Raw genomic sequence first — 25,685 nt, 5'->3', positions numbered from 1 at the left:
CGCAGGCGCCGTGACCTGCCCCGCCCACTTCGCTGGGCCCGCCCCTGGGCGGCCCGCCGCTCTGTACGGCTGCGCAAGATGGCTTCACCCCGACTGCTCACCAATCAGAGCCTGGTTGGGCGGGGCCTGACTGAGGGCACACGAGGCGCGCTCGCTGCCGGAAGCGACAGTCTATCGGTAGCCGGTGCCTCGCAGCATGGCGGGGGCGTGTGGTAAGCCCCACATGTCACCGGCATCGGTGCCAGGGAAGCGGCGTTTGGAACCCGATCAGGAGCCGCAACCACAAGAGGTAATCTCGGGGTGGCGGGTTGCATCCCTCCGTGAACCAGGGGTGCACGTGGCAAGGCCAGGGAGGCCGGGCCGTGGTTCTGTGTCTGGTGTCTTGCGGGGCGCCTAGAGCCCGGAAGATCCTTGTCCTGCCCGGGGTGTTATTTTGAAACCCTCAGCAGAGCACTCCCTGCGCCTAGGGGCGCTAGAACCCGGGGTAGTTCTGTGACTTGAGCCGTGTTAAGGAAGGAAGAGACCTTTACGAGCCCCTCACCACAATCTCTAAACCTTCCCATCTGTGCTTCCTCCCCCAGAAAAGATTTTAGTTGTGCTCCCATGCCGGTATGTCAAGTTGTGTTGTGAAACAAAAGAGGACGTGAGAATATAGAAGCCTGAATGGGACCCAGGGCATCCAGCACAGGTTGTCATGGAGTTATTGCTGCTCGCAGGGCTTGCTGGTGGGGCTCCAGCAAACCCAGGTGGTAGAAGGCATGCCCAGCCATATCCCTTACAGACGACTCCACAATTCATTGGATTCTCTAAGCTGTCCCCCATGTTTTGCGAAATGTACCCAAGCTGCTTCCTACATGGAGTTCTAGGTAATAGCCCCTTAGTAGTTGTTTGTGTTCTGACTATTTGGACTACTTTTACTGTGGTATGCAGCCGAGGTTTTGGAGATGTCAATAAGAAGGCAGTCACTTGAGCTGTGAACAGGTGGGAATGGAGGAGTCTCCAGCTAGGCAAGAGTTAGCCAGTGGCAGTGGCGCGCGTCCCGTTAATCGCAGCACTCAGGAGACAGAGGCAAGTGGATCTCTAGTAGTTTGAGGACAGCCAGGGCCACGTATGGAGTTCTAGGTTAGTCAGGGCTACATGGTGAGACCTTGTATTAAAAACAAACAACAAAACCATGAATCCAAAAACCAATTAAACGATACTTAGCCTATGGAAAAACAGTGAAATTGAAATTTCTGCAATCTTGTACTTCCTAAAGATTGTTCAGGTTCTTGCTCAACTTTTGAAGGCCAGTGATAGAGACCTGTTCACAGTGCATGCATGTTGTATTGTGGTAGATGTGAAATGGCCTCCAGACAATAGGGCTGTACTCAGAGAATTATTTCTACTCCAAGAAGAGAACAGGTGGGTTTTCTTAGTTGTTGTTCTATTGTTGTGATGAAGCACCATGACCAAGGCAACTTTTAAGAGGAAATGTGTAGCCAGGCAGTCACGGTGCACACCTTTAAGCCGTAGCCAGGCAGTCACGGTGCACACCTTTAAGCCAACACTCAGGAGGCAGAGGCAGGCGGATATCTGGGAATTCAAGTTTAACCTGGGCTGCAAAGTAAGTTCCAGGATAGCTAGGGGGCTACACAGAGAAACCCTGTCTTCCAAAAACCAAAGCCAATCAAACAAACAAACAAAAAGGAAGCCTGTAATTGGAGGCTTGCTTAGACAGTTTCAGAGACTTGGTCCATGACCGTCATGGCAGCAGGCAGGCATGGCATGGCACTGGAGCGGTGGTAAGAGCTTTTAGTAGCTGAGCTTTCTCACATCATGATCAGCAGGCAGAGAGAGAGACAGACAGACAGTCTGTTTTGGGCTTTTGAAACCTCAAAGCTGTTCACAGTGACACACCTCCTACAACAAGGCCACGCCTCCTAACTTTTCCTGAATACTCCACCAACTGGGAACCAAACATTCAAATATCTGAGCATATGAGGGCCATTCTCATTCAAACCAACACACAGGTTTAGTTTATGATGGGTAAATTTCAGTTCATTAACACTCCTCTTCAGCTTTCCAGCTTGCCCATCAGTGGCTGGTCCTAGTCCTCAAGGTAAAGAAACTTCTACTGCAACTAGTCAGTGCCTTCAGGGGTTTCTGATGCTCCCAGGTCCACAGCCCCATTCCTAGCTAGTGACCTTCCAGTTCTGAGACCCTTAGGTGCCAGGGTAGGGTGTGGAGTTTGTCAATAGGGAAACATTGGTTTTGGTGACACATGAGTGGGAAAATCCTGTAATTCCTCGAAAGGTCCCTCTGTTGCGGGGCACTAGGGATTGGTGTATCTGTCCTGGGGGTAGGTTCTGTCAGCAGGCAGGAGATGAGGGCTCAGGTTGGGTGGATGGTGTTGGTGCAGGTGGAGGCATGTGACCAGGGACACAACTTTCCTGTGCGTGGTTCCTGGCTTAGCGAGCCTGCCAGGTGGCAGTTATTAAATACTGTGGTTCCTTGCAGCCCCCTCTCCTCTGCGGCTCTGACGCGAGTCTCTCCGACAGCGACAGCGAGGAGAGTGTGTTTTCAGGCCTTGAAGATTCTGGCAGTGATAGTAGTGAGGACTATGATGAAGGAGTGGATGGAGCCGATTGTGAGAAGGACGCCGAGAGAACGGAGGAGACCTCTGAGGAGCAGGCACAGGTGGGTGAGGGGAGCCTCCACATCGTCCTTCCCATGATGTCTTCAGGAACCTGGTCCTCTGTCCATCTTCACACATTCGAATTCCAGGACTGTAGCTTCCAGCCTCTTGTCTGTGCTTTACTGAGAACTGTGGAAGTCCACATGCCTGTGTCTTTGCCCCTCCCAGTTCGAGGCCACGTCTATGGGACGGTAGGCTGACGCCTGGTCTAGGAATAGACGGAGTTTTCTAGAGGCAGGAGCTGCTGGAGGCTAGCCCAGCTGCCCTGGAGCCAGCAGCGATGGATTGCTGTATGATGGGGAATGCTGCACTCTTTTTTTTGCTTGATAAAAATGAAAGAAAAGCTTAATTTGACTGAAATGCAGCAGTTCGAAGAATTCTGCAAACTGGTTTGTAATGGTTTACACTTCAGTGGCCCTGGTGTCCTGGAAACCATGGCCTTGGCTAATCAAATCTGCTGTCAGGTTGGAACCAAGAACAGGCCTAGTTTGTCTTGGTTATGGTAGGTCAAAGAAATGTTGACCATGGCTTGTAAGATTGGGGAGGGGTTAACTATTCCTCTTGCTAAGTTTTTTATTTTTGTGGATTTTGTTCTGCTTTGCCTTGGTTTTATGTGGTGAGGTGTATAAGTGCATTGTTCTTGTGTGTGGGCTTGTACGTAAGGGTGAGTGCGTGTAGAGCCCAGAGTTGATGTTGGTGTCCTCCTTGATTCCTCTCCACCTTATTCTATTGAGCAGGGTCTTTCACTGAGCCCATAACCAGTGTGCACCAGTTATCTCATTTCTTCCTCCCTGTGTTCTCCTACTCCTTCCCTCCCTTTCTCTCTGTCTCCCCACTGTTACTCTTCTTGTTGGTTCTAGGGGTTTGACCCTAGAATGTCTTGCAGGGGAGGCAAGACCTCCACCACACCTCAGCTGGTACCATCTTGTTCTCATTTGGTGTTGAGTAGTTTTGTGAGCCATTTCTTCCCATTGATGGCCATTCGACTCCTTTTTTTCCTCTGCTCTTTTTTTTTTTTTGAGATTTATTTATTTATTATAAATACAGTGTTTAGACATTCAGGGCACCAAATCTCATTCATTATAGATGGTTGTGAACCACCATGTGGTTGTTGGAAATTGAACGCAGGACCTCTGGAAGAGCAACCAGTGCCTTTAACCTCTGAGCCATCTGTCCAGCCCAGTTTTGATTTTTTAGAACATGCATTTGAGAAGGTGCTGGAGAGAGATGCACTGACTGTTCTTTCAGAGACCCGGGTTTGATTGCCAGCTCCCATAAGGGCAGCTCGCAACCATCAGTAACTCCAGTTCTAGGGGGTTCCAATGTCTTCTAGCCTCTGCAAAAGCAGGAGCTGCTTGAGGCAGCTGCCCTTGGGACCAGTGGCGATGGATTGCTGTACTGATGGGGAAGCCTTCGAGCAGGCATAGGATACACAGACACACACATGCAGGCAAATACTCGTACACATAAAATAAAACATTTAAAAACTTGGTGTGGAAGTATGTGTGGTGTGTGGTCTCCCCCTCATATGTTATTGTTCCCGTTATATCAGAAAGTCTGTTTCTGCCTTCACCCTGCAGGAGTGTGAGAAAAGGTAAGAATCCTGGTGTGTGCAGCATTTCCTCTGATTACTGGAGAGGTCTGACTTAGTGCCACCTTTAACAAGACTGTCTTGCTAGGTCTCCATATAACTCTGGGGCATGGCAGGTATCTTGGCAGGCTTGGAGTCCACGTATTAGCGCCATCTGGTGGAGTGTGATATAGGAACTGTGGGTTTCTGGGGCTGCGGAGGAGGAGTCAGTTCAGCTCCCTTGAACCCACACCTCCTGCCTCCCTGCTCTTGTACTTGTCTTCTGTTACAGACTCTGAAGGAGGGAGCAGTGTTCCCTACCTGGCCCAGAATTGTACATTGTCGAAGAGTCATTGCATGGAAGTCAGAGGTGAGGCAGGGTACAGAAGGGTTTGTGTCCCTGCGCTGTAGTGTCATCTTGCAGGGCAGAAGGGTGTGTGTCCTACAGGGACAGGTACATTCTGTCCTAGGAAGTTGACACTCAGAGTCTATCCTGTATATTGAGTCCTAGATATGGCTCCTAATGAGAACATGCAGGACATTGCCACTTACGTTCCAGTTCTGAAATGAGCAGTCCATGGGCAGAGTTTCATGGCTGTCAAACCATGTGTCCAGGGCCATGAAGTCTCAGTACAGGCTGCTTCCCTCTAGCGGGTAATGCAGCCCTCAGGTTTAGGAAGGGCAGCCTTTTGTGGTGGGGTGAGAAGATAAAGATTTGTAGTTATGTTCTATTCGTTAATATGACCTGTGTGAGGACAGGTGTGCTTGTGCCGCAGCATGTGTGTGATGTCTGAGGGCATCTGTAGGAGCTGGTTCTCGTCTTCCACTGTGGGTTTTGGGGATCTGACTTAGGCCATGGGGTTTGCAGAGCAAGTCTTTTCCCTCTGTCTCACTGCCTCATTGTGCTTTAAAATGCCTGTGGTCACCACTGCCCGGCCTAGTCACCTCTTCTCCCAGCCCTTCCCTGACAAGTACTTGGCCTTGTGTCAGGCTTTATCAGCCCTGATTTGTTTCTGTCAGGCCTGATATAATTGAGGGCCCTGGGTCCCTTACATAGCCACACATAGGATGTCTGGTCATGGCAGAGGGTGTAAGCAGCCAGACCCCAGTGTTGGTGAGCATGGTAGTACAGGGCTAGGATAGACTTTGCTGCCCTCTGACCCTCTGGCTCTTTGTTTGTTTTTCAGGGTTTTTTTTTTTTTTTTTTTTTGATTTTTTGAGACAGGGTTTCTCTGTAGTTTTTGGTGCCTGTCCTGGAACTAGCTCTTGTAGACTAGGCTGACTTTGAACTCACAAAGATCCTCCTGCCTCTGCCTCCCGGGTGCTGGGATTAAAGGCGTGCGCCACCATCGCCCGGCTTTGTTTTTTAGTTTTATTTAATGTGCATTGGTGTTTCTCCAAATTCATATCTGTGTGAGGGTGTTAGATCCCCTGGAACTGGAATTACAGACAACTGTGAGCTGCCGTGTGGGTGCTGGAAATTGAACCCAGGTCCTCTGGAAGAGCAGGCAGTGCTCTTAACTGCTGAGCCATCTCTCCAGCTCATTTTGTTTAGTTTAAGTGTGTGTGTACGTGTATATGTGGATGCTGGAGGTAGATGGTGGGTATCTTTCTCTTTACCCTATTTTATTATTATCTTTTTCTGTGTACATGTTTGTGCTTGCATGAAATTTCTGTGCACCATGTGTATGTGTATGCTCTTGGAGGTCAGAAGGCATTAATCCCCTGGAACTGGAGTTATGGTGTGTACGGGAAACTGAACTAGTGTCCTGCTAGAGGAATAAGTGCTCTCAAATGCCGAGCTGTCCCTTCAGCCCTTAAATTTCCCCACTCCCTTTTCTTGAGACAGAATCTTTGTAGTTCTTGCTAGCCTAGAGCTCACATTGATCTGCCTACCTCTGCCTCCTGAGACCCTCACTGTATTGTTTTGAGACAGGTTCTTTCTTATTGAACCTGGAACTCATTGGCAAGACTAGCTGGCCAAAGAGCTCTAAGGGGCTTCGGTTCCCATGTCTCCAGCTTTAAGATTGTAGGTATATACCACCATGCTTAGCTTTTTCTTTTTTTCCTCCTGAGGCAGGGTTTCTCCATAGCCCTAACTGTGTCTGGAGATGAGGCTGGCCTCAACTCAGAGCCAGAACCTCCTGCCTTTGCCTCCTCCTGAATACTGTGATTAAAGGCATGTGCCCCAGCTTGTTTTTGTTTTTGAGACAAGGGCTCTTTGTGTAGCTCTGGCTATCCTGGGATTTACTAAGTAGACCAGGCTGACCTTGAACTCAAAGAGATCCTCCAGACTAGATTTTTACGCAGGTGCTAGCAATCTGATTGCAGGTTCTCATACTTTAATGGTAAGCATCTACTGACTGAGCCATCTCCATAGCCTCCCTTAGGCTTTTTCTGAATTACTTTTCTTTTGGGATGGGGTTCAAGACAGGGTTTCTTTTTAGCCCTACCTTGGAACTCACTCTGTAGCCCAGACTGGCCTCAAACTCAGAGATCTGCCTGTCTCTCTGCATCCACAGTGCTGGGATTAAAGGTGTGTGCTACTATGCCCTGGATCATGAACAGTTTTTTTATCCTTTGTTTTCTCTGGCTTTCAGCCTCTGTTGACACAGTATCTTTAGAACTAGGTACCTTTTGCCAGTCCTTGCTCATTAGTGGGCCAAACTCACGTAATTCCTTCTATCCTTTTCTGTTTTGGCCCAGGTCACAGATATGGGTAGTGGCCTGAGGTCTTGTTACTGTCCAGCATAGGGCCTTTGCTGGAACAGGGGATTCTTTTTTCCCCCCCTTTTTTCGAGACAGGGTTTATCTGTGTGTCTTTGACTGTCCTGGAACTCACTCTGTAGTCTAAGCTGGCCTCGAACTCCCAGAGACCCGCCTGCCTCTGCCTCCCAAGTGCTGGAATTAAGGACGTGTGTCATCATGCCTGGCTGTGGACAGTGGGTTCTTTAGCTTCCTTTATGCATAGTTTTTGTGTTACTAGTAGTACGCTGGATTTGAACTTTGTCTGTTGGGGATTTGGTGTGTCTGTGTGTGTGTATGTGTGAGGAGAGAGAGACAGAGACAAAGGGAGGGAGGGAGGAAAGGAGGGAGGGAAGGGAGCAGGCGGTCTTGGCATGCCTTGCACTGGCCTCGGGGCATGGCATGCTGGAAGTGGCTCCTCTTTTCTGCACCACAGGGAAGGTATGTGAAGTTGCCTTAGCTGACCCTGGCCTGCTTCCTAGAAGAGGTGGCATGGCTTCTGGCCTTGCCTATACCTGGTTGGTGCTGGCAGTGGAGTGTGGCCAGGTTAGACAGAGGAGGATCTGTTGCTGTTACTCTAAGAAGATTGTTCAGGGCCAGTGCGATGATGACTCAGCCAATATGGGCACTTGGCACTGAGCCTGAATACCAGAGTTTGATCCCCAAAACCCATATAGTGGAGAATCAACTCCCACAAATGGTCCTCTTATTTCTACATGTGTATTGTGGTTCACGTGTATATTCACATGTGCATCACATGCACAGTAAGTAAATAAATTATGTAAAAAAAAAAAAGCAGCTTGTTCATTCGGGTGCTGATCTAGACTCTGGGAGCCCTCATGTCTCTGTCTTTGGTCTTTATAGTTGTTCTCAGCCTGGACTTGGCAGAGGTATGTATACCTGTCCCTCAGGTCAAGGTCTAGAGGAGACAGTTTTTCTTGGGGCTCTTCTGACACCCATTCCTTTGTCACCTTTGGCTCACTGGCTGCTTTGGGGGGCCTTTTTATACCTATTTTCCAGTACCTGGTGATCACCCCCCTCCTATGGCTCTCCCAACACCAACCTGGTCTCTAGCTGCCCTGATTCCTGCTGCTGGCTTCAGTGAGGGTAGCTTTCTGTATATTGGCCAGCTCTGTAGTTGTGTTCTGTCTTTGTTAATAGTGTATATATCTTACTGTCCACCCTTCCACTTTGAGACAAGTTCTTACTATGTAACTCCCATCCTGGAAATGCCCTGTAGATCAGGCTGACCTTGAACTTACAGAGCTCTACCTGCCTCTGCTTCCCAAGTGGTGAGATAAAGGTGTGCACCTCCAGGTGTGCCTCCTTGCTCTCTCTCTCTCTCTGGGCCTTTCTGTTACCTCATACCTGCTCTTTCACCAGCCACTCGGCCTCTCATTGGATGGCAATGTTGCTGTTGGTTGAGGCTGCACACTGCTCCACTCCCAAGTGGTGCTTGGGCAAGATTTCAGGCCTGAGATCTCGTTCAGTCCCTTCCAGGAGACAGCTGTCCATTTTCTCAAACTAGCCAAGGCTTCTGGAGCCTGGTTTAGGCTATAAGCTTTTTTAGGGGTGTGTCTTTTTGCACAGTGAGTGCTAGCTGCAGCCCTCACCATCTCTCTGTATTGGGAGAGGTGTATAGACAGCCAGGCTGCAAAGGACCCCAACCTAGAGGAAACTAGCAGCTTTAAGAGTGGCCTGTACCTTATTCCATTGTTTGTGCTTTGGATGTTTTAGTCATCTTTAATTTAAAAAAAAAAAAATTATTGACTTAACATATTTTGGTGTTCTGCCTGCATGCATGTCTGCATGAGGGTGTGAGATCCCCTGGGACTGGAGTCACAGACAGTTGTGAACTGCTGCGTGGGTGCTGGGAGTTGAACCTGGGTCCTCTGGAAGAGCAGCCAGTGCTCTTGACCGCTTGAACCATCTCGTCAGCCCCAATTTTCAAGTTGAAAACAGATGTACACCTGTAAACCCAGTGTTTAGGATGCTGGATCTGGGAAAGAGGTTGAGACAGCCCTAGGCTCCAGAGGGGACAGAATTGGAGAAAATGTGTTTTCCTATATCTGTTCTTAGAGTCAGTGTCTAATCTCCACAGGCCCAGGGAGGGCCCTCGTTTCCCTCTGGGAACTGGTCCCTGGGTTGTTGGTCTGTGTCAGTGCTGCCCTCTGGTGGACATCATGTGCTCTGCAGCTATGGAGTACAGAATAGAGCTGCTGTTCCTTAGAGCATTTGTGTGGAGGGAACTCCCAAGCCTCACTGTTGGAGATCCTAACCCTTGTCAAAGGCCTGCTTATGTTTGGGTCCCCAGGTTTCCCCTCACTGTCCTGCACTGGAACAGTAAGGATACAAGCATAGAGCTGGCTGTCAAGTTTTTTTCCCACAGGACTCTGATCATGGCCCATAAGCACTGCTGCTGTGATTCATGTAGACACAGTACCTGGCAGATAACATTTGGGGGGCGACTGGAGATGTTGGGGACCCTGCCTGAGGCCAGGGCTATAGGCACCTGCCTTGGGAACAGTGACTGACTAGAAGCTTAGTGTCATAATGCCGCCGCCCAGGGCCCTGCAGAGCTCAGTCAGAGACAGATGTGCCTGCCAGTTGTGTTGCTGGGGCCCTGAGTGTGGGCGCCCTATTCTGAGCTGGGGTTTGCAACCCATTTTTGATCTATAGCAAGGAAGTGGGGGAGATATGGAAACTGAATCCTGCCTTGTTCCAAACCTGGAGAAAAACTTAGTCTTCCGTCCTTCTTTATATTGAAGGGAAAAACAGGCTGAAGGGAGAGCAGGCCTTTGGCTCTTGCCTGGGTAAGAGAGTGGAGCTGTGGGCGGGGGCGCCCACACACCGGGGTTCCTGCTCCAAGCACTTTACTGCCCTCGGCTGAGAGGTGTGCCTGTTTTCTCCATCAGTTCTGGTTCTGCCAATAAACCCGATCTGGTCTGAGCCATCCACCTCCCCGGTCAAGGGAGAATCTGTTTTCCAGGTTGGAGTGTGAATTGTCAGTGGCACCCACTCTGACCAGGGGACAAGGTCAGCCTACTGTCACAGCTGTGGTGGGTGTAGAGGGTGCCTGGGACCTGGGCTCCCGTCCTTTGAGAGTGTGGGCATCTCTCTAGGCCTTTGGCCAGTGTATCTGGCCTGAATGTGGTTCTAGGTGACCCTTTTGACAGGCCCCATGGCTTATGTCATCTGTCTATGCTGACATTACCCCAGTGGTGGCACTACTTTCTTTCCGCTTCTCCTTGTGTTCCTGCCCCTAGGTCTGAGAAGGTTTGAACAGTCTCCTCTGCCGCATCTGGGTCCAGTAGGACCATTTGTGGAACCCTTGGCCCTGGGCCAGAGCAGCTGGTTTTGATGTTTGTGTGGTGGTGGTGTGGGTGAGTGGGTAGCCAGCCCCACGGCTGGGTTTGCTTCCCACTGCTCTTAGTAGCCTTTTCTTTTTGGCCTTGCACCTAGTATCACCCACTGTCTGAGTACTAGAGAGCAGAGGGTGGTTCAGCCTGGATACAGTGGCCTAGAGTATGCTGGGATCCTGGGGTGAGGCTACTCAGATTTGGGGTGGCACAATGTTTCATGTGCTATTCGGATCTAGGTTCCAGCATTGGGAAAGTGGTTCTCCTCAAGTAGTTAACCAGAGGAATGGGGCTGGGCTGTGGGTTAGGGCTCCCAGGGACCCCCAAAGTAACTCTCCCTTTCTCTTCACAGGCAGGCCCCCCTTGTCCAAGGACAGAGGAGGTGGGAGCTCTGACCAGAGATGAGTATGAAGAGGACAGCTCTGACGAGGAGGTAGGACTTGGCTGAGTGTGACTTCCTGCTCCGCGGGATGAGAGTCTTCCTGCTGGGGCTGAGCGAGTGCCTCAAGGAACCCAGAGTAGGTGCTGCACCGCCGTGTTCTCCGGCCTTCCTGAAGGGGCCATGTTGTGGTCTGTGAGAGCCAGCATCTCATGAGGCTGCTGCGCTCCGAGTAGGCGGCCTGGCTCAGGCCTTCTCCCTATCTGGAAGAACAATTTGGGGGTCTGGGACAGAGGGCTGAAGTAGCACACGTGTGTCATTGCCAGGTTAAAGGGGAGAGGCTACACGTGGCTTAGCAGTATCTTGTCTTTCTGTGGGCACAGCAGGGCCAGGGCTGCTCCCTTCACTGTGGCGTAGCCTGTGTTGGCACTCAGAGCTGAGGGTCGCCACAGGGGCCAAAGCTGCTTCCTTCACTGTGTTGTAGCCTGTGTTGGCACTCAGAGCTAAGGGTGGCCTCAGGGGCCAGTACTGTTTTCCTCACTGTGGCATAGCCTATGTTGGCACTCAGAGCTAAGGGTGGCAGGCATAGATTGATGTGAGTCAGCCAGAACCCTGTCTAAGGGTGGCACAGTAGTACCAAGGGCATCTCCTGGTCTCCCAGTGGCTTTGTCTGTTCCCTTCTATGGTGCTCCCTTGTACCACAGCTCCCCACAGTAGCCATAGTGGGCTGCTGTAGTATCTTGCTGACTTTCCTATCTAGGACAGGAAATTTACACCATGAAGACCAAAGTGTCATGCTAGGCTGGGCTTCCCTTGAGAAGGTACGGATGTGTCTAGAATGCCAGCAGGGTCTGGAAGCTCTGAGAAGCTATGCACACAGAGGCAGTGGGCCTGGCAACTTGTCCCTCCCTGGTGAGGCCTGGTCCCAGGGCTAAGCGGTGGCCACTGTATAGCCCAGAATGTGAGCTTGGGAGTCTCATCTTGGCTTTAGTGTGGGGCCTGCAGGGATGGGTCCTCTTCTCAGGAGCTCTTCCTGCCTGCCTGTCAGGGGCTGTCCCTGAGGCCTCGGGGAGACACGCGCCCCCTCTCTGGCTGGGCTTCCTCCCCACCTTCAAGCTCTCTTGGCAGTGTCTACAGGAGCCTTGGCCGACAGCCCGATCCAGTCTCTGCTGCGTGTTCAGAGAACAGAGACAAAACAAAATAAATTGGTTTCCTGGCCGGAGCAGCGGGCGCACCGGTGAGGGGGGCCGCACAGCACGGCTCCCTGCCTGTCTCCCCTCCCCCCCCAGGGGCCCTGGCTGTCGGCAGCCACATCCTGTCGGCTACTTTTTTATGCTTGGTATTTTGAGAAATCAATGATGATTGTATATGGAGAATAGGAGTCGGGGGAGGGGCTTCCAGAACTGGTCAGTGCCTTGCAAGTGGCCTGCCTGACCCTGCCTGCCCTCAGGGAGGTGTGCCCCAATGGGCCTGTCCAGTGGCCCTTGGAGAAGGCTGAGCGACCTCGTGCTGTGCTGTGACATGGCACGAGGGCTGCTTCCTTTCTCCTACGCTGTGGTAAGTATCACATGTGTGAGTCTGAGTGACATTTCAGCAGTAGTAGAGATGCCTGTCTGCTGAGCTTGCCAGTGTAGCTGACCAGCAGCTGGAAGGGACCACAGAGTTCTGCTTCCAGGTGCCACGCCAAGCTCCCCAGAGTCTGCTTAGGGCTTGTTCCCCGTCAGAGGCCACACTTGGCTCTTATTCTCAGAGCAAGGTGGCTACAGCTGAGGGGATAGGCCTAGGAGGGAGTGGGACATGACCATCAGTGCCTGGCTAAGGGTCAGGTCAGAAGAGAAGAGCTCAGCCCACTTCAGGCTGCCTGATGGAGAGGCCAGAGGGTAACAGACATCACCAATCATACATCTCGGGTCCTTCACAGACTGCAGCCTGAGCTCTTGTGGCTGTGCCTGGTTGCTCTGCACTTACACCAAACCTCCTACAGGACTCTGGACAGGGGTGCTGGGAAGGTGTTGATGTGGTTTGTCCTAGTGGTGGCGGCCTCAGCAGGAGGCCTGTGGAATGGGAGTGGCCTGTCGAGCCTGCTGCCATTTGAAGGTGGAAGCCCCATTGATAACCTTGTCCTTTTCTCTTGACTGCTCCTTGGATCTGAATCTAGGACTTGGTTGGGAACCTGGGCGCTTCTGAGCCCCGCTGTCGTTTGCCAATGTTCTGTTTAAGACTCTTCCAGCATCATTGACTCTTAAACCAAGCAGCCTGGATCACTGTTTTCTGATTGTGCTCTAGCTCCTCCTTCTCTTCCCCTAGATTCACAGACATGGGCTCAGCTGAGTGGGGGTAGAGCCCCCTGAATGAGTTGCTAGGCATGGTGGGGATGGAGTGGGGTGGGGGGTGACTGAGAAGCAGCTGTGCTGTGACTGCCCCACCCCCACATGGCCACTTCATCTCCTCCCTACAGCAGTGGGGCTTCATAGACGTGATCTCATCCAGTAGTTGGGACCCCTGGGAGGTGGACTGGGATAGAAGGGCGGGTGAGTGGCCAATGCTACCTCTCCTCATGTATCAAGCAACTAGGAGAAACCAAGGCCAGTCCTGGTCAGGTAGAGAAGCCCATGCATCTGCTCAGCAGGCCTACAGCTCTGTTCTTTAAGAAGTGTGACCAGTATGAGGAGTTCAGGGGAGCCATGAATTCTGGCCTGGAAAGTCTGGGAAGAGCTGGTCTTCCTGCAAGTATCCTTCCAGGCCCCGAGGGCAATGGGCCTGGGGCCATCCCCTGTACGACCTCTGGCCAGGAGGGGGCTGGGGCCTTAACACCCCCACCCCCTGGCCTTGCCCAATCTATAACTCAGGATCCCACAGGGACATGGCCTGGCCTGTCTGCATCCAGAACCTGTGATCCCCTCTGCTCTCTTGCCAAATGCAGTTAATGGCTTCTCCTAGCTACTGAACCGGCAGCTGCCTCCAGTGCGCTGGCGGTCTCTGCTCCTCCGGGGCCACCCCCGCCTGCCGGCAGTGTCCTGGCTGCCTCCCTGTGTGCACTCTACTCTCTCCATGCTTGCTTGTGTTACTGCTGGCAGGGGAGCCTGTGGGCTCAGGTTTCTAGCTAGTGAGTAGCCCTCCCTGCTGTTTGTGGAAGGCACCCGGATCTGTACAGACTGCTCTGGCAGCCATCCACCTCAGGCTAGCCTTATTCTTGCCTCTGAACAGGACCTCTGGCCAGACTCAGACTAATCCTTCAGGTATAGCCCCATCCCACAGAGGCTGCCCAACCTAGGGACTCACTCACCAGTGATGACTGGGCATGTACGTCTCTGTGAGTGCTGTGTACTCGGTAGACAGACCTTTAGTATCATCTCCTGATCTTGTTGACCTGATGGTTTTAAGAGCCACTTTGCATCAGAGTGCCCAAGCCCACAGCGGGGTGCCTTTGGAGGAAGATGGAATAGGAGCATGTGGAGGAAGCCGTGGTCTCTCCTAGGGGTTAGAGTTGGTCCTGGCTTTGGCTGGCATGTAAGGGTAGGTTATTTCAGATCTGTATTTTCTTGCTAGGGCTAGGGAACAACTGGAGAGCAGGTCTGGAGTGCAACAAGGGCAGAGTTTTGAAAGGCAAGGAATGCTGGTTACAGTGAGCTGTTAGAGGCCCAGAACAAGTACCCTTTTGAGGAGGCTGGCTATGCAGGGCCAGGACTGACTTGCTCGGACAGGAATCACTCAGCAACCTTATATATTTGGACAGTGCCTAGATATAGGGAAAATTGTCCATATTGAGGTTTTGGAGATGTCTGAAGTTTGGGGGGCTCAGCTTGTGTGGTGCTCTGGACCCACCTCCCTACTTAAAGCACCAAGTGAACTTGACTTAGTGAGAGTCAGAAAGACCTTTGCCTTTAGCCTTTAGAGATAAACCCTCAGCCTGTGCCCAACTCCAGTACCTGTGGGAACGTCTGGGGTCCTCTGCTTACAGAACTAGGGAGAACACTATTTGATTCTGAGTAGCCCCAGGAGAGGAACAAGCAAACTGGGCCTCAGACAGCTATTTTCCTTCTGTGCTGTGTCTTCCACAAGTCCTAAAGACTCTGCCTCTCTGTCCTCCTACTAGAGAGGTGCAAGCAATAGTAAGCTCCTTAGGTGTCTGCAGCTCGGGTGGGCTCAGCATGGTAGAGGGCATGGAGGACCAGAAGCAGTCTGGTAAGGAGATGGTAGGTTTGGAGGTGGTACCTGCCTGGTCAACCTCTGCTGGGTCTCAGTGGTTTGGCCTCAGAACAGGAAGAGACTGTACTGTCTCCCTTTGGTCTGTTAAACAGGCTTCTAGTGTATGTGTCAGAGTCTAGCATCCCATCTGGAACCTTCTGTTGGGGTCATTGTGGCATGTGAGGCCAGGCCAGCTGGCTAGTCCTTTGCACTTGGAGAGATAAGACAACCCATGAGGGGGAGGTGGCAGCACAGGAAGGCCATGAGCTCTGAGACAAGAGGGTGGTTGGTGCAGGGGGAGCTGAGCAACAGTGAACACTACCCGCATTGTAATCGGAGAGGGGCCGGGGAAGAGAGAGACTGAGCGAGGCGGCTGACCCCATGCTCCCGGGGGACAGGTGGGAGAGGCAGAACGAGGAGAGAGTGAAGGATTCCAGAGGTGGGCTGGCTTCCTCTCTTGCAGACAGACACGGGAGGGAGGTGGGCAGCGGGCCAGCCCCATACCTGCAGTTCCAATCTGCGGTCCTGACAGCTGCAGCCACTTTGGGGAGGGGGAGGGGAGGGGGCTCATCGAGAGCGGAAAAGTCCCAGCCGACACTGTGTCCGGTGCAGTGGGGGAAGGAGATGGGATAGGATGGAGGGATGGATGTGGACCTACCCACCTCATCACACAGGCTTTTCCTAGGGGCTAGGTGCCCCCGCAAATTATGGCACTTGGTTCTGTTTGTCCTCCACCAGCCTGGCCTGGGGTCTCAGTGCTGGGTCTGACCCAAAGGGGTCACATGTGTTTCCTGGCAGCCTGCAGGTGCTGAGCAGGGCGGGGGTGGCTGGCCTGGGGTGCAGGCAGGCCTGGTGATGAATCATGTGGTGCCGCCAGCAGCTCATTCCCCAGGCTGGGGACAGGGAGCTGACAGCTGAGGCTGAGCCGAATGTTTCCAGCCCAGCTCAGCTCGCAAGGGTGGCTGCTGGCCCATGGTTCGGGCCAGCCTCCCCCCCTTCAGCTGCCTCTGTGGGGCACACACTAAGGGAGCCCCTGGTTTTTGTCCCACAGCTCCTCAGTGTGGTGGAGGGTGAAGTTGCCCTCTGGGAAGGATGCCAGGGCCTGTGGTGGGTAGGGAGCACCTGCCACTCTTTGGCCATAAGCTGTTGTGGACTCACGTGGAGCCACAGGATGGGAATGGACCGTGCCACCCCCGGTCTGGTTTGAATCTGGAGCAGTGGAGGGTGACGGAGTGTTCTTCCCGCCCCTCCCCTCCCCTCCTCCTGCTGACTGTCGGGCCAAGCCCTCAGCCACTGCTACCGGTGCAGCTCAGGGAGTGGCTGGGCCTTTTGCCCGGGCCTGAGGCTGGCCAAGCTGCAGCCGCTTTCAGAGTCAGGCCCTGCAGTGGAGGCCTTGGCCGGGCGCGTGCCGCACCCCAACTCTCCGTCTCTGGAGAGCCTTCCGGCCCCACAGCTCATTCCCTTTCATCTGACCCCTCTTGACACCCAAGCCTCCAGCTCTTGTCTGGTTGACTCTGGCCTACCATTCAGTCTTGCTGAAGCTCAAGCTTGCCAGCTCCTGGGCTTCCCTGCTTTATTCTGCTTTGCCCTAATCACTCAGTTGGCTCTTTCCTCTTCCACTGGGTTCTAGGTCATGAGATGCCTACTGGAGCTAGCTGGGCATCATTTGGGCCTCTGTGTGGCCCCATAGTCCCCAGCCATGCTTGCTACTCAGATTGGCAGCCTCTACATATGGACAAATGTTCCTATCCTTATTCTCCAGTTTGCTCTTTGGGTACTTTCTCTCAGAGCCTTTGTATGCATGCTCCTCTGTTTCTTCCTGACACTGGCCCAGCCATTCTGACCACAGAAGTAGGTACCCACTTAGTCATTGTCCTCCTGGGGTTTGTGTGGGAGATTGGCACCTAGGTATTGAAAATGTGAGACCTATAGGTGAGGGGCAAGAGACCCGTGTCTGGCAGAGGAGGAAGGTCAGCAAGGATCCTGGGTGGTGGTTGGTGCCCATTTGCCAAATACAGGTGCACCCTGCCAGGTTGTGACTCTGGTCTCAACCCAGTGTCTGTCACGGGGTGCTTGTAGCTTGGAAGTTACGCTGGTCAGAGCCTTGCATGAGGAATACATGAGAAGAGAAAGTGGCTTCTCTCAGCCCCAGCTGCACCTCCAGGTTGTAGCTTCCTGGACTGCAGGAGCCTCTGCAGTGACTGAGTGTGCCCTGTCTCCCTCCCTCTGAGCAGCTGTGGGCTCCTACAGGATTAAGGAGAGGAAATTTGGGGTTGGGTTTCTTTCTGAACAAAACCTGCCGCTGTGACTCTCTACCCTGTTATAGTTCTGTCAGATTGGACACAGCCCCTACCCCTGCCTTATGGCTCTGGCTTTGAGAATATCCTCCAAAATTACACCACTGTTTCCTGCACCAGCATTCCCTGGAGCCCTTCAGTGCAGAGGAGGGGCCACGCTGGTCCTGCCCTATAAGGATGCCCACATAGGCCTTAACACCTGGTCTCCCCCCAGCCAGGGACCAGGAGGCCTGCCAGTACCAGCACCTGGTGCCCTCTGCCTTTCCTTACCCACCACCCAGCCAGAAGTCAGACCTGGCCTTTCTTCTGTACCACTCAACTAATTGTCACCTGCACGATTTTAATGACCAGCCAGCTGTGCACAGTGCCTGGCGAGGGTCTAAAGCAACCTCAGAGGGATCTTTGGGAGAGTTGGATAGGGCAGAGTGTTGGATGGCTAGCAATCTTTCCAGTGTGCAGCTGGAAGCAGAGCAGAAGCCCTCGCAGTCTCTTTGGGCCGAGGTGGGTATCAGTGGGGACATTTGGGTAGCTGCTACTCAGATGGTGTCCTAAGGCCCATCCATATAGGCCTGGCAGCCTGCTTGGCTGGACAGCACCGCTCACATACTCCCTAACCCACTTTTAATGGAGCACTGCTGGGGAGACAAGTGCCCATGAGGCCGACCCCGTCCGGTCCCCCCTCACCATGTTCCTTGGGAGGAGGCAAGGCTGCTGTGTTGCTTGCTGCCTCTTATGCCCTCTCCTCTTTCCTTCTGTTTTACCTCTCCACCCTCTCTTTCCTGCCCTGTCCCTTTGGCCCTGCTCCCACATCACAGATCCCTGGTACAGAGTTCTTGATAGGTGATCTAAACCTGTCATCGCTCTGCCTCACTCTGGGAAGATGGGGTGAGAAAGCTAGGGTCATAGTGAGTTCGGATCCTTTCAAGAGGACAGTCTGCCTCAATTTGGAAGATACTGTTTCATTTTTAATTATACAAAAATTTTCAGACTTTATATTATCATATTAAAGACACAAGATGCCAACACTTGGCCCAGGTAGGGAGTCAGCATGGAAAGTTCCAGTGGGCCTGGGAAGTGTTGGGCTACTTAGAGTCACGCCATAGCCCGCCTGTCCATCTGTCTGTTCATAGGCCCTGCTCATAGCTGGGGCAGGTCTGGCCAGGTGAGCGTGCTCCTGGGGACCTGTGCTCAGATCAGGTCCGAGGTGGGGCTCTTGGTGACTCTTCAGTGGCATCCACCTTCACTAGGCATCACCTCTTGGCTGCTGTGGACCCTCCTCCTTCTAACTTCGAATCGCCGCCTTTCTGTCACGGTCTTTGCTCTGCAGAGGGGATGGGGGTGTGTCAGGGCCTGGGTGGAGACCTAGTATCACCCAACACTGCCCCGACCTTCCTGGCTTCCTGTTGGGCACTGTCTCAGGTGGCCAGTGCTAGGACACCCCAGTCCCCAGCTCCTGCCCCTCCCCAGTGCATTTTGGGGCGGGGAGTACACTGCTGCACAGCCGAACCTGTAAAATTAAATTTCCCAGATGTTCAGGCCCCAGGAGCTCGCGCGTGCTGTCTGGAGAGGAAATGGGGATTGGGGAAAGCCGTTGTATTTTTTCCCTGCTCACCCTGCTTTTCCGGTGCCACCAAGTGCGGGCCAGAGCAGTAAATCATGGCTGGCCAGCATCTCAGTTCAAGCCTTCTCCCCTAGCCCATCCACTGCAGGTCTCGACAGACCAGGGGAGGGACAGCAGGTGCCCTATGCTTTGGGGTGGAGGTGGGCTGCAGAGGTGACGGGTAGTGGCACATAGACCCCTGGGGGTTCCCCTCTGATTGCCTTACTGCTGCGCACTATTCCCCTTTGGATGGGGGCGGCTTATGAATATGCTTCTTACTTCCCGAATTCAGCTCCTTTCAGTTCTTAACTTGCTGGGAAGTAAAGCCTGGAATAGCCCCCTCATCCCTGCCAGGATGAGTTCCTCTTGCCCTCCCTCCCTTCAGACCTTCTCCTGGGTGGCCCTTCTTAGTGTTACTTTAGCGTTACTTTTTGATCCTATATTTGCAGGTCCTTAAGAACAATGGTGTGGCTCCTATGTGCCTTTCCCTCCTTTGGGCCCAGCTTTGGTGGCAGGTGTAGGTACTAGGGAATGCTGCCCCTGCCTGACACCTCTCTGCCCGGCAGGTGTGGGCTGATGAGTAAATTGGGACCCCTCCGTGCTCCCGGCCCTGCTCACCAACTTTCTCTGGTTGCTGAGGCAGAAGGTGCAGATCTGTTTGGGCTGGGTATTCTCGCCTCCGTCTCGGGCCAGAGGTGGTGGTTGTGGTGGCGGTGGCAGGGGACTGCCCGCACGACCGCTGTGGAAGAAAGCGGGTCCCGAGTGGCATGGTTGCCCGTCGCCGCAGGCCTCACCCACCAGCAGCACGTTGCCCAGGTGAGAAATGTAGCTGGAAGCCAGGCGCAGCGTCTCAATCTTGGAGAGCTTGCGATCTGCTGGCTCGGTGGGGATGAGTGTGCGCAGCGCGGTGAAGGCCGTGTTCACGCTGTTGGTGCGGTCCCGCTCGCGCGCATTCGCTGTGTGCCGCTGCCGGGGCTCGCGGCCTGGCCGCCCCCCGGGTCCCGGCCCGCTTCCCGCGGCCCTCCGTCCTCCTGCCCGCCGCCGGGCGCCCTGGAGGCCACAGCGTGCTGCATGCACACGGCAGGGTTTTTCGTCGGAGCCCGAACTCTCGCTTCCTCGGTCCTCATCCTCCGACAGCGGGCTCACCTCAGGGTACAGGTAGCGGCCCGGAGGTGCTGAGCGCAGCATGGCGAAGGACATGGGCCGGGCAGGGGGCGCGGCGTCAGCTCCACGGTGCGCTGCTCATGCCGCCTCTTTAGGCCCCCACAGGCCGCCGGGCCAGGGGTCTCCGCTGCGCCCCGCGGTGGCGGCTGCCGGGCGACGCGGGCACATGTGTTCAGACTGGAGTGGGGCCGCCAGCAGAGCAGTGCCTTTATAGTAGTCGGCTCCTCCCCCGCGCCTGGCCTCCGCCTCCCTCCCTGGCCTGGAGGAGTTTATGCGGAGCCTGTGCACCTTTTTTCGTTTTTAATAGTCGTGCCTAGGGGGTCCTGAGCATCTTTCTAGTTGGGGAGTTTCTGGAGTGCTACTGATGTCCCAAGACCTTGGTGCCCATTCTACCCATTCTGCAGGGAGGAAGAGGATAAATCAGGAATCAAGAGGCTTTCTCCCCTGGCATGCCTAAGTTCACCCAGCTGCCCTGGCCCCGAGTGCTTGGCCACACCCTGTCTGACTCTCCTTCCATGTGCACTTGGGTCTTTTGTTGTGCCAGACCCTGTGTGTGTGTGTGTGTGTGTGTGTGTGTGTGTGTGTGTGTGTGTGTTTGTGTGTGTGTTGGGGGGTGACTCCAATAGTGGCATTCTAGAGATGGGCGTGTAGGTTTTGAACCACCTGACTGTGTGACCTGTGCCATGTGCCAGAAACTTACCGCTTTGACCCCTCCTGCCTAGTGAGACCCCACCTCCATCCCTGCTGTGTGCTCCATGGGGCTCCTCAATTCCAGTGCACACGAGGCACTTCCCAGTCCCTCCTTCCGATTTGGAAGTGGCCCCCTAGGTGGAGAGCACACTTTATACAGGGTATTTTGAGGGATGAACTTGTTGGAAAGGGCTGGTATGGACAGGTGCAATGGGACAGGGCCCAAGGGGTCTTGCTGAGGGGCTGCTGGCACTCAGCTGTGCTAGTTATGTCTGGGCCCCTCCTCCCTGTGGCTACTGTTGCAGGAAGTGGCCGCCTGGGCAGCAGTCCCCAGGCTGGGAGGAGTGAGGGTGGTGGCTGGCAGGGGCTGAAACCAGGAATGTGTGTCCAGGAATGTGGTTGCTCTGCCCACTGAAGTGGGAGGGGAAAGAGCAGTAGAGCTAGGAGGGGGTCCTTGGTCACCTGCGCGCAAAGCAGAGGTTTGTCTCCCCATGGGTGGGGTGGGGTCTTCCCATGGTTCCTGCCTGTAACTACCCACTTCTGCCTAAGGCCTCTGCCAGGGGAGGGAGCCCATAGGCGATGAGGTCATCCCCGTCTGTGGCTGCCCAGAGCCCTGGCCAAGGAATCCAATAAGGGGGGAGGCTAGGGTTGGCATCACTTCAGTGGAAAATGTGAAGGTAAAGCTCTGGCGCCTCAGAGAGCTTGGGGGAAGGGGGCATAGCACCCCTGCTATGCCACGTCAGACCCTGGGGCCAGGGCTAGGGCAGATTTTGGATCACCTGGCCTCTAGGCACTTGAGGCTGGTCTAGGGCGGCTCTTTTGTCCTTGGGTTGCTTGAAGAGGATCAGGTATGGTAGGGACAGGTGCTGACGTGGTAACTGTGCTACAGGACATTCGGAACACTGTGGGCAATGTGCCCCTGGCATGGTATGATGACTTCCCACACGTGGGTTATGACCTGGATGGCAAACGTATCTACAAGCCCCTGAGGACACGAGATGAGCTGGACCAGTTTCTAGACAAAATGGATGACCCAGATTTCTGGTGAGTTGGACCTTGGGTCAGAACCTGTGTGGTTCCTTAGGCCTGAAGTATGGCTCTGACTGGCTTTCCCTCAGGCGCACTGTACAGGACAAGATGACAGGGCGTGACCTGCGGCTGACTGATGAGCAGGTGGCCCTGGTACACCGGCTTCAAAGAGGCCAGTTTGGAGATGTGAGCTTCAACCCCTATGAGGTAGGTAACAACTGGCCCTAGGGTCTGAAGTACATGCAGCTTCCCACCTTAACACTATGCTTATCTTCCAGCCATCTGTGGATTTCTTCAGTGGTGACGTCATGATCCACCCCGTGACCAACCGCCCAGCTGACAAGCGTAGCTTCATTCCATCCCTAATTGAGAAGGAGAAGGTGGGAACCCTGTCACTCTTCTCTACCCCACCTTGTAAGGTTCCCATGCTGCTACTTGACCTTAGCTTTGTGTGCAGGTGTCTCGCATGGTGCATGCCATCAAGATGGGTTGGATCAAGCCTCGACGGCCCCAAGACTCCACCCCTAGATTCTATGACCTGTGGGCCCAGGAGGATCCGAATGCTGTGTTGGGGCGCCACAAGATGCATGTGCCTGCACCCAAGCTGGCCTTGCCTGGCCATGCTGAGTCTTACAACCCACCTCCTGAGTACCTGCCCACTGAGGAGGAGGTGGGCCAGCATTGAGATGGGTATGGTCCCCAGCCATGTTCCCTGAGCAATTCTCATCCGTCTCCTCTCTCCCCAGCGCTTGGCATGGATGCACCAGGAACCTTGTGAGAGAAAGCTTAACTTCCTGCCACAGAAGTTTTCCAGCCTGAGGACAGTGCCTGCTTATGGCCGCTTCATCCAGGAGCGATTTGAGCGCTGCCTTGACTTATATCTGTGCCCACGGCAACGCAAGATGAGGGTATGTGCGGCAGCTGCATGGGTCCTGGGGAAGTGTAGGATGGGGTGGTGAGCAAGTGCTCTCTTGCCCCAGGTGAATGTGGATCCTGAAGACCTCATCCCTAAGCTCCCTCGGCCAAGAGACCTTCAGCCTTTCCCTGTCTGCCAGGCCCTTGTAAGTGGGGAATCAGAGGTGGGCAGATGTCCCCGGGTGTGTGTGTATCTGTCTTCATTCTTCCTTCTCTGTAGGTCTACAAGGGCCACAGTGACCTTGTCCGCTGCCTCAGTGTCTCCCCAGGGGGCCAGTGGCTAGCTTCAGGTGGGTGTGAGGTGGGGGCTGCCCTGAGCTGGGAGGCAGGGATCTGGGTTAGAGGCTCAGGTGCTGAGAGCCTTCACTACCACATCCAGGTTCGGACGATGGCTCAGTGAGGCTCTGGGAGGTGGCTACTGCCCGCTGTATGAGGACTGTGCCTGTTGGGGGTGTGGTACGAAGCATTGCCTGGAACCCCAATCCTACCATATGCCTAGTAGCCGCAGCCATGTGAGTTTAGGGTCATAGGGGTAGGGTTGGGAAGGGTTACAGAAAAACGGGGACTGATTATGCTGAGGAGGGGTTATGTCTGCCCCTGTTTGTAGGGATGATGCAGTGCTGCTTCTGAACCCAGCCCTGGGAGACCGGCTCTTGGTGGGTAGCACAGACCAGCTGCTGGATGCCTTCACTCCACCTGAAGAGCCAACGTTGCAGCCAGCCCGCTGGCTAGAGGCCTCAGAGGAAGAACGCCAGGGGGGCCTGCGACTACGTATCTGCCACAGCAAAGTATGTGATGGGAAGGGGATGGGAACATGCCAGACCTGGTCAGACAATCAGCCGGCATTGTTCTTCTCTAGCCAGTGATGCAGGTGACCTGGCATGGGCGAGGGGACTACCTGGCTGTGGTGCTGTCTAGTTCAGGACACACTCAGGTGCTGATCCACCAGCTGAGCAGGAGGCGCAGCCAGAGCCCATTCCGCCGCAGCCACGGACAGGTGCAGTGTGTGGCTTTCCACCCCACCCGGCCCTTCCTGCTTGTGGCCTCTCAGCGCAGTGTCCGCATTTACCACCTGCTGCGCCAGGAGCTTACCAAGAAGCTGATGCCCAACTGCAAGTGGGTGTCTAGCCTAGCTGTGCACCCAGCAGGTGAGGGGAACATGTTTTCTTCAAGTCGGTCAGGGAATGAACCCTCTAAGTCTTGTGAGAAATACTGTCATTGCTCTGGCCCTAGGTGACAACATCATCTGTGGCAGCTATGACAGCAAACTGGTGTGGTTTGACCTGGATCTTTCCACGAAGCCATACAAAGTGCTGAGGTAAGATGGGTTGGGGTGAGGTAGGTGGGTAGAGGGGCCCCTTCAGCTGAAGCCCACTGTCAATGCACACTTCCGCAGGCATCACAAGAAGGCTTTGCGGGCTGTGGCATTCCACCCCCGATATCCACTCTTTGCATCTGGCTCAGACGATGGCAGTGTTATTGTCTGCCATGGCATGGTGTACAAGTGAGTGCTAACCCTTGCCCAGCCCTTCCCATGGGACCATCCCACTGGGTCCTGAATCCCTCTCTTCCACAGTGACCTGCTGCAGAACCCACTGCTGGTACCTGTCAAGGTGCTTAAGGGGCACACACTGACCCGAGATCTGGGTGTTCTGGATGTGGCCTTCCACCCCACACAGCCATGGATCTTCTCCTCTGGGGCAGATGGCACCATCCGACTCTTCAGCTAGGCTGATGCACTACTGGGGATGGCGTGGAACTGGGTGGGTGTGCCTACACACAGAATCAATACAATCCTTGATCCCCATTGTTCTGCCTTCTTATTTGGTTTCCCCACCCCCACTCTGAGAGCTGCTCAGGCTTGACTTTACATGGTACCCCAGACCAGGGGTCCTCAGGATTCCCTTCTAGCTTAAGCTAGAATACGATTGTCACCTATTGAGGTGTAAGTGGCTTTATTGGGCAATAAATAGCACACCACAGTCTTGGCCCCATGTGTGATAGCAGCAGAGTCCTCTAGGCAGGATAAGCTGGCGTTTTTTTTTGTTTGTTTGTTTTGTTTTGTTTTTTTGCTTGCAGGAGTTGAATCAGCCTCAGGCAAACTTCACCAGGCGGCCGAGTGTCTCAGCAGCTTTCTCCCGCACCCCAGGCGCTGGGTCCTTCAGGAGGAGCTGCAGGGCTGTGGGCAGAGGAACAGGCCAGTTGTGCACATGCCTGGGCCTGTGCGTGGGGCCGCCCACTGCCTTCCTAACAGACGGGCCTCTGCTGGGAGGGCTCGGGAGCCAACGGAAAGATAGTTTTTCCTTTTTTAGTGTTTTTTAAGCTCTTTTGGAACAGTTAAGAAGTTTCCGTGAATTACTAGAGACGATGAGGTCACCAGTGACAGGGGAAAAAAAAATCCTGAAATCCAGGAAAATCACTTAGTCCCTGCGGGTGCCTACAGGGTCAGCAAAGCCCCAAACAGAGATGGGAAGGTTGGGATGCAGCAGAGGGCCATGTGTTCTGGATTTGGGGGCATGCTCACCTGCAATAAGCTGTTCCAGGTCCACCTGTGGCTTCTGTTCAGGCTCTGCATGCAACACCAGGAACCCTGAAGCAGGTGGGATAAAGCTGTGTAGTGTACAAACATGAGGTGAGATGGGGTGATAATAATAAGGTCTGCTTACCTGTGAACATGGGAGCAGCGGCTCTGACATCATCCCAGCTGCTCTTGAAGTAGAATAGGTTGGTGCTCACTAGGCGGCCCAGCAAGTCAGGGAAGTGATGCATCTGTACAACACTAGAGTCAAGGGTCAGGGTCCTCAGCCCACCCCAGGCAGGGTCTCCCACAGCACTCTTCTCACCAGGTGCTTGCATGTGGAGTTGAGGAATTCCCCAAAGTGCACACTGCGGCCCTCCTGAAGGTACTTGTGGAAGGCAGCTGCCAGCTCAGCACACTCCAGGTGAGGGACACACATGCACAGGGCAAACTTGCAGGCCTGCGATATAATGAAGTGCTATGCCCAAGTTCTCCCAGGCCTGAGGGAAATCATGCCAAGCCCAGCACCCTTTCCCCTGAACCCGACGATCACT

At 53.9% G+C, this 25,685-nt stretch overlaps 3 protein-coding genes across 10 annotated transcripts in view; 1 reads left to right on the top strand and 2 right to left on the bottom strand.

Annotated features, from left to right (window-relative positions):
• Window positions 1-118: 118 nt before the first annotated feature.
• On the top strand, window positions 119-24,595 carry Bop1 (BOP1 ribosomal biogenesis factor). 3 transcript variants are annotated; one of them, XM_075959651.1, is made up of 16 exons: window positions 119-289; window positions 2,500-2,679; window positions 10,704-10,784; window positions 21,559-21,713; window positions 21,788-21,905; window positions 21,977-22,078; window positions 22,156-22,368; window positions 22,445-22,606; window positions 22,679-22,759; window positions 22,834-22,903; window positions 22,993-23,125; window positions 23,221-23,401; window positions 23,473-23,761; window positions 23,847-23,931; window positions 24,010-24,117; window positions 24,190-24,420. In XM_075959651.1, the coding sequence occupies exons 1-16, from the start codon at window positions 197-199 to the stop codon at window positions 24,341-24,343; spliced, it is 2,205 nt and encodes a 734-aa protein (XP_075815766.1). In that variant the 5' UTR covers window positions 119-196; the 3' UTR covers window positions 24,344-24,420. The 3 variants fall into 3 exon arrangements, with proteins under 3 accessions (XP_075815766.1, XP_075815768.1, XP_075815767.1); XM_075959653.1 differs by lacking the exons at window positions 119-289; window positions 2,500-2,679; window positions 10,704-10,784 and adding an exon at window positions 11,507-11,551 and having other exon boundaries at window positions 24,190-24,595; XM_075959652.1 differs by lacking the exons at window positions 119-289; window positions 2,500-2,679; window positions 10,704-10,784 and adding an exon at window positions 12,136-12,287 and having other exon boundaries at window positions 24,190-24,595.
• Scx (scleraxis bHLH transcription factor) lies at window positions 18,363-20,164 on the bottom strand. Its single transcript, XM_075959659.1, has 2 exons — window positions 19,434-20,164; window positions 18,363-18,536 (listed from the first exon to the last, which is right to left on the bottom strand). Exons 1-2 carry the CDS (start codon window positions 20,013-20,015, stop codon window positions 18,498-18,500), a joined length of 621 nt encoding a protein of 206 aa, XP_075815774.1. The 5' UTR covers window positions 20,016-20,164; the 3' UTR covers window positions 18,363-18,497.
• Mroh1 (maestro heat like repeat family member 1) overlaps window positions 24,552-25,685 on the bottom strand; it is a 70,606-nt gene continuing 69,472 nt past the window's right edge. For all 6 annotated transcript variants that reach the window (XM_075959646.1, XM_075959644.1, XM_075959649.1 and 3 more), the window contains 4 exons: window positions 25,457-25,591; window positions 25,280-25,382; window positions 25,138-25,203; window positions 24,552-24,792 (listed from right to left, as the gene is read on the bottom strand). In XM_075959646.1, coding sequence (XP_075815761.1) covers window positions 24,707-24,792; window positions 25,138-25,203; window positions 25,280-25,382; window positions 25,457-25,591 — 390 coding nt within the window. In that variant the 3' untranslated portion in view covers window positions 24,552-24,706. The remainder of the gene's footprint in view (window positions 24,793-25,137; window positions 25,204-25,279; window positions 25,383-25,456; window positions 25,592-25,685) is intronic.

The sequence above is a fragment of the Microtus pennsylvanicus genome, chromosome 2 (assembly GCF_037038515.1).
Source record: "Microtus pennsylvanicus isolate mMicPen1 chromosome 2, mMicPen1.hap1, whole genome shotgun sequence".
NCBI classification, from domain to species: Eukaryota; Metazoa; Chordata; class Mammalia; order Rodentia; family Cricetidae; genus Microtus; species Microtus pennsylvanicus.
The sequence above is the reverse complement of the archived record's forward strand: the minus strand, read 5'-3'. Positions and strand labels throughout refer to the sequence as shown.

What these genes read in the sequence shown, in the direction of transcription:
- Scx (XM_075959659.1), bottom strand. Translation starts at nt 20,015, where the DNA reads ATGTCCTTCGCCATGCTGCGCTCAGCACCTCCGGGCCGCTACCTGTAC. An exon ending in TCAGCAACCAGAGAAAGTTG is followed by an intron (nt 18,537 to 19,433) that starts GTGAGCAGGGCC and finishes TCCCCTCTGCAG; the next exon opens with AGCAAAGACCGTGACAGAAA.
- Bop1 (XM_075959651.1), top strand. Translation starts at nt 197, where the DNA reads ATGGCGGGGGCGTGTGGTAAGCCCCACATGTCACCGGCATCGGTGCCA. An exon ending in GGGCCAGTGGCTAGCTTCAG is followed by an intron (nt 22,904 to 22,992) that starts GTGGGTGTGAGG and finishes TACCACATCCAG; the next exon opens with GTTCGGACGATGGCTCAGTG. An exon ending in TGCCTAGTAGCCGCAGCCAT is followed by an intron (nt 23,126 to 23,220) that starts GTGAGTTTAGGG and finishes CCCTGTTTGTAG; the next exon opens with GGATGATGCAGTGCTGCTTC.